This window comes from Limulus polyphemus, unplaced genomic scaffold (genome assembly GCF_000517525.1).
Source record: "Limulus polyphemus unplaced genomic scaffold, Limulus_polyphemus-2.1.2 Scaffold1403, whole genome shotgun sequence".
Classification (NCBI taxonomy): Eukaryota; Metazoa; Arthropoda; class Merostomata; order Xiphosura; family Limulidae; genus Limulus; species Limulus polyphemus.
Genome location: NW_013667013.1, coordinates 107771 through 118902, shown reverse-complemented (window position 1 = coordinate 118902; position 11132 = coordinate 107771). Strand labels below are relative to the sequence as shown.

The window sequence follows — 11132 nt, the reverse complement described above, 5'->3', positions numbered from 1 at the left end:
GCCATCACAGTTTTTAAGACTAAAGTCACCTGAACAAAATTTGCTGAACCATCATGAAACTTACGAATGTTCGAAACATTTCCATTTCAAAACACCTTTATGGAGTTTCCCCATATTCCTTAGATGTTTATATATTGTTTCATGAGAGACATACAATTTCAGGGCCATTTCACGAGTGTATTGCCTTGGGTTAGACTCAACAAGCATCTTCAGAGCATCAATATCAATTCCAACTTCTCGTCTTCTGCCATCACAGTTTTTAAGTCTAAAGTCACCTGAAAAAAATTTGCTGAACCATCATTGACACTTATGAACCTTCAAAACATTTCCATAAACTTCTTTGATATTCTTTGTGGCTACAACATGCTGAATGTGTGTGTGCCATCACTATAAGGGATTAAAGTATGCTAAACTTTACATTATATAGGCTACGATAACGTGACGTTTAGGCAGTTTGTTTAACTATTATACGTGTTGTATGTTTTTGGGGGGTTAATGAAAGTATTTCAAAAAGCAACATTAATTTCTTGACAACCTAATAATATAAAACTTTGAATTATAACATACTTGATAATAATAATTTCATTAAAATACATAGATATTAAAGTACTTTAATTAAATTTTGAATATAACTCATTGACATCCACAGAAAGGAGTTTAAAAATTGCATTGTTGTCATAGGGTTAAAACATAATTTGTAAAGTAACTGAAAAATTTGAGATTTACAAGTTTATGTTTAGTTAGTTCATCATCATGTGCAATCTTTCTGAGGAAGATTGGCTGTCACAATCCCCCACTTCTGTCTGTTCTGTGCTTATCTAACCAGGTCTTCATATTTTGCTATCTCAGTTCATTCTTTAATATTTGTTATCCACTCTGTTCTTGGTCTACCTCTGTATCTTTTCCTTCCTATTTGACCTTCTAGTAGGACTTGTTGGATGTTGTCTCGTTTCATCATGTGGCCAAAATATGCTACTTTTCTCTTCTTGATGATTGGTACAACATATCTTTTCACATTCACCATACTGAAAACTACTTCATTTGTTACCTTGCCCATCCAGGATATTTTCATCATCTTCTGTACACTCACATCTCAAATACTTCCAGTTTATTAATCAATGCTTGTGTCAAGGTCCGTGTTTCACAGCCATATAACAGAGTTGACCATATATATCACTTTATGATTCTCTTCCTTGGTTTTACATGTATGTTCTTTGACGTCAGACTTGTTTTCATACTCTTAAAGGCACTTCTTGCCACCAATTTACATGTTGTTATAATTTTTTTCCATATACATTATATGAGCCAAATGTTTGAACTAAAAGTTTTATGAACTTTTCTTGTGTAGCTCTACATAAGCACAAATTCACTGAATACCAAATGATACATCAACAAAGGTATATTTGCATTTGTTCTTCACTATGTTGAGCTTAATTTGGATATCAGCATGTTTGTAATTTCTGGATTGTTTTAACTGTTACATTAAGTGGAATATAACAATTTTCACTTATTTGATGTTGTATGCTAGGATATTAAGGAGTTATGTAAATGCATGCTATTTTAAAATTCAGTTTGACAACATCGTAGTAAATATAACTGACAGTTATTCCAGTGGAACTTTAGGCAGAGTAGACATAGTAAGTTTGAGAAATTTAGTGGACTGCAAATTTCTGTTGAAAGAAAAGGAGACAACATTTCGGCTTCTATACTGAGGTATTCCTCGAGTTCTCAGTGTAGAAGCCAAAATGTCATCTTTTTTTTTTCTTTCAACAGGCATTTGCAGTCCATTAAAGCTCTCAAACCTGCAAGTATAGCTATTGACTAAAGAACAAAATATGGAAACTTTCTAGCATAAAGAAAAGAAATTTGGCAATTGAAATTTTTTTTATGATTCTCATTATAGGGGGAGTATGGACTTGCTGATGCTGTTGCAGAAATCAAACTGTACAAGAACCAAGTTATAGTAAGAGATAAGTAAGTCTTAGTTTCTAAATTGAGAGTGGGCTTAGATACTGGTTAGTGTGTTAAGAGATAGTGTATTTTAATTTAGAAATATATGAAACAACTTTGAAGATGTATGTGGTGGTAATTTGTGATTGCAAAATTTCTGTTGTTTTTTGTAAATATTAACTTTCACAATGTATTAAAAACACAATAAGGATTTTTTGTGTGTATAATTTCCAGCCACATTTGATTATTTATTTATTATAGGTGGTAACAAAGTAATATACTTGTAATTTTTTTCTGAAATTAGGTAAATTTAAAAAGGTTGAAATTAATAGTTTCAAATGTATAATATATTTTGAGCATAACTTCTGACACTCTTAATTTTCTTTAAAAATACCTTTGGAATTTTATTTTTAGGTTTAACTTGGTGTTAAAAATATTCACAGGAATATATCAACACAGATTTTGTCATGGAATACTTGTCATTTCTGTTTACTGCAGAAAATTCTGATAAGATTAAGACAAAAGAATACCTTAGTACTAGCAATATACCATTTTCCCATTGATATGTGAAAGATTACTGTTCTATATTTGCACAAAATACAAAGTGAAAGGCCTTCATAAAACTTCAACCAGCACAGACTAGCAAAAAATAATCACTCTAGCTCAGATACAAGATTTTATGTATAAAAAAAAGATTGTTAATAGTAAAGTACGAAGTAAAACATGAAACATACAAAAGGTTAGTCAAATTTTTGATAAGTAAATTATACTCCTTGAAAGGATTAGTACTAAAGATTAAGAATAATATCTTACAATTTATTATAGAAAAAAATGTTCTGAATCATCATTTATTTTGATGTTGTTTGGAAGTAAGTAACTTCAGTTAAAATTTGTATGTCAATACATCAAGCATTGATGTCAGTGCTGTTGAAATGTAAAATGAAGGTAGTAAGCATGTATATATTAATACATTACATCAATAAATTAAAGAGGAAGACATTTATAATGGTCTGGAAAATTATACCTGTGTGCAATTTCAAAATTCAATATGCCATTTATAGTTATGTTTATGTGTCTCATATTCTGTTGTAAAAATGTGTGACTGTTACCCTTTATTTTGTACACTACCCATCTGGAAAGAGAGTGCCCCTTTCATCTTCAGATTTGATTACTTGTTATTTTAATGATCAGTTAAAGAGTTAGTAGAAGTTTAATCAACAAAAAGTCATGTACAGAACACCTCTAGGACTGTCATGACCATTGTGTGTATCAATGCTTAACCTCCCCACCATAAGACATCAGTGAGCCTGTTGTTATACTGACTTAGGAGCAGAACAGGGTACCCAATAATTGTATCTTCTAACTTGTCAGAAGTATGCTTCACAGATGCAGAAACTTCATTAAAGCAGTACGATTCTTGCAACTGAGTATTTCATTTTAACAAATGTGCCTCTTTCAGACAATTTGATTTAGTCAGACCCTGATTTTGACTCATAGGTTTCATGGATTATAACTTCTTTATGATATGAAAGTGAAGCATGAGCTAAATAAAGTGTATCAATGGTACTCCTAAAATATTGTCTGATTTTAACTTTTGTACATTTCGTTAAATAGTAATTTAACTATAAGATTTTGTACATTTCAAGAGTAGTGTATGATACTAAGCTAAAAACTCTCTTGTATCAAATCATATTATAATACTTTATTGACATCATGCTCAGCTGGTATGTGTCAACTTTCACCCCCATTATGTCTATAAGAAACAGCATTTGTAATAAAACAAAGTAATAAAGAATAATCACTTTTGTGTCTGCAGGTTTGCACTCAAAATTACTTCCAATAGAATATCAGGATGCAGTGATCTTGAAAATCTTTTTAACCAATCTTGTGTTACCATTTTGTTTAGGTACTATAGTCCTCCTCTGTTCTTTTGTTGGTTGTATGCCAACAAATTCTTGATAAAACTTCTTTAGCTGTAGCAGTTTGTTTTATTGATTTGACAGCTGTCTAAGCTATTTGAATAATTCATATTCACATTTTGACTGAAAAGTTTATTTGTGTTTTACAGGTTAGTTTAAAATGTTTAACCATTAAAAACATTGTATTCTCTGTGTATCATTATATCATTTATGTTTTAAAATATTCTGATTGTAAAGCCACTATGAAAGCAAAGGGAAATATATTGGTAGATGGAATTAACCCCCATCCCCCCACACACTGGTTTGTCTAGCAAAATAATTGATAAAATATTTCAGCATTTAAACAGTATAATAGAAAAAAGAAAGGAGTTTTAGCTTTTGTAAATTCATAATCTCATCCCATTTGTACATGATCAAAGATTGTTCCCATGCATATGTATTAGTATCTAGTGATTTACAGGTTGTAACTTACCTGAAACCTTAATTACAAGGTTTTGTAAGGATGTGTGTGTAATTATTGTAAATTTCTTAATTTTGATCCTTTATCATCTATAGGCAAATTGAAGACTTGATACAACAGGTAAACAAACTGGAAATCCATGCTGAGGAGCTTTTTGAGGAAAATGAAGTTGTTAGAGAAAAGTTAGGGATGGATGCTCGTCAGCCTCTTAATGTGACTAGGAACCATCAAAAGGACAGGCATTTGAATGTACTTTTACAACAAGAAGTAAGCCATTATATACTAATTATGTAGTTAACTTTATGTTCTTTTATTCGTTTTATTTAATTGTTATTTTATATCAAACTTTATGTTCTTTTATTCGTTTTATTTAATTGTTATTTTGTAACAACATAAATGGTTTTGCTGTACTATCTGTTCTGTCCTGGTACATGACTCTTTAGGTAAATAGCAACATATGTTGTAGTAATTTATCTCAGATGTCTGGTTATTGTAAAGTTACATTTTCAAAGCCAGTTAATGGACTTTCATTGGTCACAAAACATTTGTAGGAAGGATTGTGTAAAGTTTTGCATATATTCATGTTAGGTTCTTCAAAGAATATTAAATTTACTATAGTACATGAATCAAACTGCTAGTCTTTGTATTCAGTACTTTATTCTTTCTTTCATTTTACTTTCTTTATCAGTATTGGTTACAATACTTAATATATCTGCCTTTATTATTTTTAATATTTTGTTATTATATTTGTATTATCAAGGTTATTTTGCACTTTTAATTTAATATGTATGAGTTTAGCACTAACCCAGTTCTCATTAGTTGGCTGAACCTTGTGAGATACTACTGAGATTACCAAAAAAATTGATAACAGCAAGAGCACACAAAGTATAGAAACAGAACATTCTAATCTTGATAAAAAAGAATGTGAAAACAGCATATTTAATTACATATACTCATTACTAGATTAATTTTATGATATGTTTAGGTAACTTTCTTTGATCTGAAGTGTTTAATAGTCATTTAAACAGAAGTTAAATATAACCATATAATTATGGTTTAAATAATTTTTAAACAAAAATAAAATTGTAACATTTTCGTTGTGTGAGCTATGATATAAAGAGCCAAATGATGTTTTTGTAACAAAAATATTTGTTGAGCAGCATGTAAACACATTACAAAAATACATTAAAATTATAATTTCTAATTACCACATGTATCCATTAGTTACTCTTATTAAAGTTTTGCATGCTTATATCCCAACAAACATACTCTTGAAGGAGACATTTTAAAGGTTTTGTGGATTGTTATTTATAGGATTTTGTTATCATTGCAAAAAAAACAAAATTTATAGTTTAATAAATTGAAAATATTGCCTTTATAAACATTTCTTATTTCACAGTTTGTGTAAGATCCATATCTTTCATTATCTGCATGCAATAACATGTGACATTGCCATTGTTAAATTCATTTCTATTTGTTATATGTGCTCTTTTGGTCACCAGTTTGTATTTGTTTGTGATGCTGTAACCCTTAAGAAAGGTGAAATCTGAAACATCAGGTTTGAATAAATTGCTTTTTTCTGGAAAATGAGTAGTCATTTTTGTAAGCTTAGCTTCAATCCTCCAGTGTGCTCTGGAGAGCTTAAAAACTGTTACATCTTTAATTACTTTATTTTTGCTTTGTCTCTGAGTAGTATTAAGCAATATTTTATTGTTTATTGCCATGCTTCCACATGTATTAGTGACTCTGAGAAGATAATATCTTTTAACTTATCAGTTTTCTTTCCTACACTGAGTGATTAATGTGCCTAGAAGGCAATAGTTTAACAAAATAAGGAATACTTTTTTTAATTATTAAAAAAAATTATGGTTTTGTTGTGGTTTATTTTCTAGATAGAGAAACTTGAAGAAGAAAGAGTGGAACTCCAGCAAAAGCTGAGGGAATTATCAAAGCAAGTAAAAGAAAGGTAATTAATTTCCTTATGATGGGAAAGATTGCAATAAATTATATGAAAATATGCTCATTAAATGTTGCATAAGTTTAGAAAAAATTTTTATCACCATTTATAAGCTTTCATATGTAACACATGATTATACTGTATCAAAGAATAGTTTCTAATATAATAAATTAATTTTTCTTTTGATATTAAACAGTCTTTCGTGCAGTCTGAGTTGGTGGGAGATCAAGTTACCAGCAGGGATCCTACTTCAGGGTGGAGTGCAGATTTCAGATGGACATTCTGCCTCATCCACCCTTTTTACAACTAGTACACCATGTTTGTAATGTTTTCAGTATTTCTCCTGTGACTTGTGAATCTTCACCTTCTTTATTAAGAGAAACTAGTTCTTCTCATTACCTGGTACTTCCTCCTTTGTCAGATATTGCTGTGCATGCAAGGAGGTTTGCAAATCAATTGAGAGAAGATGTTGCCATGCCTTGTCCTCGTTGTTTATTGGATCAGCATGTCTTGGCTTTCTATCACCTGGAGAACCCTTATTTGGACTCTCAGATGTTAGATCCTCTACTTTGTATTTGGGGCTCTAGACAAGATGCCCCCACTGTTAATCTTAATTAATCTCAGGCTTCCAGAATTGTCTGTCACAACAGTTTTGCATTTTCTATCATATTTGTAACTATTGTCTGAGGCCCTGCTCAAATTTTGGAGGATCTTATTCATTAATTGACCACTTTGGTCAGGGTATCAGCTTCTACTCTCTCCTTGGTAGCTTGATTGGTTTGTTGCTGGGATCTTTTGGAGATGCCTTATAAGAGGGAATTAACCTTCCTGTGTCTCTCAGACAGTCTATATTCTTAATTTCCTACACTGGCTTCTCAACTGTCCCAAAGTTCTTCTACAGAATGATTTACTGCATCTCCCATTTGACTTTCCAGACCTCCTGCATCAGTGCCACGATCCACTGGAACTCAAGGGCAATTTTGACCTTACCAGTGGCGACACTACTTCACGATGGAGTGCATATTTTGGCATCAGTGACTACTTTATAGGGTCAGGTCCTATGGGGTCTTATTTAATAGGGGTTTGTGTCAGATTAGTCATTCAGTTCTCCTCCTCTTCTTTTCTTATATAGGTAAACCACCGATTTTCCAGCACCCTTGGTTCCAAAGCCTTGCTGGATTATCCATTTTGCCAGACCTCTGACCCACTAATTATACCCTTTCTGTATCTCTAAAGCACCATGGACTGCTAGAAACTTAAATAAAACAAATATTAAATGTGAATTAAATGATTAATGAAATACATTAGTACAGGTATAAATAATACAGGTTTATTAGTATGGTATAAATGAAAAAGATTTATTAATTACTGTACTAACACTATTATCAACATTCTGTGTTGTAAAAAATTGAAGAACAAATCAAAACTAAATATTTGTATCTTGTTAAACTAAATATTCTTGGCAACATTCATGAAAAAATTCAAGTGATTTGATCCACTAGTTTAATATTTATAAGAAAATTTTCACAAGAGTGACGTACCTACTTAAAATGGAAGTAGCCCTTCCCGAAAGAATGCATGCCACACACAATGCCTTTTGTGGCTGCCCAATGAACTAGTCTGGTGGTCATGGGAATTTGAAGTGCGCTCTCATAATTTTGTCTGGATTAAAGGAGGTGTCGAAAAATCATTGGTGTACTGTACTGGTTGGCTTTCCACCTTGCAAGGACACTCTTACTTCCATCTGTCGAGCACAAGCCATCCAGGATCTTCTGCATAAAGAGGCTATAGAGCATGTCACTCCTCTCTCAAGGGTTTTAATTCTTGACTGTTTGTAGAACTGAAAAGACAGGCAATCGGTGACTGGTCATTGACCTTTCTTGTCTTTATCACTTCCTCCAGCCTTCTCAGTTTACAATGGAGTAATATCTTTCCCTTTGGTGGCTCTTTTCACCCAACTATGGATGACAAAATTCGACATCACAGATGCCTATCTTTATATCCTGATTACCAAGTCTTCAAGGTGTTATCTCCATTTCAGTTATGAAAACCAGGTTTTTCAATTTCATGTTCTACCATTTGGCCTTACATCTGCTCCATACGTTATTTGCCGGATGGTCAGAGTTTTTCCACATTACTTCTACTCCCCTGGCATTTGCATTCCCCATTACATGGACGATTGGCTTCTTCTTGCCCCTTCCCATCATTTGGCAGAATTGCACACTCAAACTCTGTTATCAGAAGCTGTAAGAGCTGTTTTTTTTTATCAAAAAGGAGAAGTCTGTTCTTACTTCCACACAATTTCTCATCCATTTAGGGGGTATTTTTCAATTCCAGAATAAACTGGGCTCAACCTTCTTCTCTGTGCCTTCAGGCCATGGAATGGGAAATTCTTCAAATCCAGTTGTCTCCTTCTCCACCAGCACGCACAGTTCTATCTCTTTTGGAAATATGAGAATCCTTGGTATCACTTATTCCTGTAGATTCAGCCCACATGAGGGTCCTTCAATGGTCATTACGGGACCAGTGGAACATTTGCATAAATGTGCTGGATGGTCCAGTGAGACTGTCAGATTCCAGTTTGCTGGATCTCAGCTGGTGGTTGAACAGGGACAACACAATAGTAGGTATCCCTTAGCCACCACCATGACCAGAGATACATCTGTTCACAGATGCTTCTCTTTAGTGCTGAGATGCTTGTATAGAAAATATGGAATTCCAGGGATTTTTGACAGTAGAGGAAGCTTCTCTCCACATCAATATCTAAGAACTTTTAGCAATTCAATGAACTATGACACAGGGTCACAAATTTTTGTGAGGAAAGGTGGTACTGCTATATTTGAACAACTCCACAGTAGACTCATACATTTCAAAGCAATGGGGCACTCACTCCAGATCTCTTTGTTTTCAAACAATGGATCTTCTCTATTGCGCACACAAACACCAAATTGTTCTTCTTGCTTGTCATGTTTTAGTTTAATGAATCTAGTGTATCGACCAGTTATCTCATCCAAACAGAGCTCTACCTTCAGAATGGATACTTCATTCTCAAGTTTTGCATTGGATCTGATCTTGTCTGGGAACGCCACAGATTGATGCTTTGGACTACTCAGCTCCCATCCTTCTGGTCTCCAGTACTTTACCCTCTGACTTTGAGAGTAATTGCTCTCAGCTAGAATTGGTCGTGTCTTCATCTTTCCTCATTCCCTCCAATTCATCTACTCTCCAATGTTCTGGCACCGATTCCCTCCAGGTCCTGTCAAGTTCTTCTGGTAGCACCATATTGGTGAGTCAGCCCTGGTTTTCACTTCCCCTTCCTACCTGGCCATTTCTCTTACATAAGCCTTGGTCAGACATTTTTCTTCCGGCAGCCAACATTTTTCGACATCATGCCTGGCTTTTTTTGCATCCAACGCACAACATTGGGGATTGACGTATCGAGTGGTGTCCTTATTAACACATTCCATTCCACATCCTTCTTTGGAAGTTTATCAAAGGAAATGGTTTACTTATCATCAGTGGTCTCTCAGACGTGGATTTAACTTTTCATGTCCCATTGTGCCACATGTCTCTCAATTTTTGACATGGTTGTTTGCCAAAGGTTTGGTGCCTTCATCTGTTGCCTTGTATAAGGTTGCCTTATCAGGTACTTTTCATTTTTCTAAAAGAAGAAAAGTTTTGCACCCCTGGTTTTGTCATTACTTTTGAAATAATTTTGGATTATCCGTCCTTGTTGCACTTTCCAGGTTCCTAATTGGGATATCGCAGTGGTTTTCCATGCATTAATACATCCACCTTTTGAACCTTTGGGGTTATGTTCACTCTATCATCTTTCACTTACAACATATTTTCTTCTGTTATTGGCTAGAGGGCATCAATGTTCAGATGTGTTTGCACTTCATGTTCCAGGACACTACGTTCCAACTATGTTCTGTTGTATCCAGACAGGTCCTTTCTGCCTAAAAATGCAGCAGCTAGGGAAGGAGATAAGGCTTTCTCTCCTAGTTATCTTCCCTCCATTTTCCATTTATACAACCAATCGGATCTGGATCATTTCTTGTGCCCTGTTCAGGCTCTCCGATGTGATGTCACTAGTTATTTGTCCATTTGGATCCTTTGGTATCATGTGACTTATCCCCTGCCACTTTGACAAGTTGGATTTGTCAATTGGTTTGGATAACTTACTCTGTTCTTTCATTGAAGGAACAGAGACTTCTTAGTGTCGCATCTCATCAAGTTCAACATATATTGATGTCCCTGGCATCTCGGTTCCATCACCAGCTGGACCACACCTACCATCTTTACATCGCACTATTTACAAGATTTAGCAGTCTTCTTCTCAGATGGGTTTTTTCCCCCACCCCCCGTGGCTATACTACACACACACACACACTGGCTCGATTGTGACAGAGGTAACTTCATTCCTTTTCAGGTACCTTTCTCATCATTCTCATTTGGATTCCACTCAGTGGTAAGTGTTGCCTGGTTAGCTATTTTTACAAATCTGCACTACCTACCAGTAGACTAACATCTAAATTCCTGGTAGCAATGAGCTCTGTTGAGATGGGTTGTTCCATAAGACCACCTTGGTGCTTTCTGGTTTTTGAACAATTGTTCTATATCAAATATAATATACAATACTGGATTGCCATTCATAGACTGTCATTAGTATAGCATAAAGGGACTTTGCCTATCCGTGCTAACGCCTGATTTGAACAAATCGGGGTTGGTTTGCTTTTCAAAATAGGGAACATGGTTCTCCTAGTGCACTGTCTCTGGAGCATCGTTCCTAAGGGCTCCCCAACATGAGTCACCCCTCCCTCCACTTTTCTAGTGGAGCAAAGGA

At 34.3% G+C, this 11132-nt stretch overlaps 1 protein-coding gene across 1 annotated transcript in view; it reads left to right on the top strand.

The window, feature by feature from the left end:
* LOC106463424 (centrosomal protein of 290 kDa-like) overlaps positions 1-11132 on the top strand; it is a 149136-nt gene that overhangs the window by 35989 nt on the left and 102015 nt on the right. Inside the window, exons 12-14 of the mRNA XM_022390915.1 lie at positions 1904-1974; positions 4425-4596; positions 6222-6295. Of these exons, the coding sequence (XP_022246623.1) occupies positions 1904-1974; positions 4425-4596; positions 6222-6295 (317 nt within the window). The remainder of the gene's footprint in view (positions 1-1903; positions 1975-4424; positions 4597-6221; positions 6296-11132) is intronic.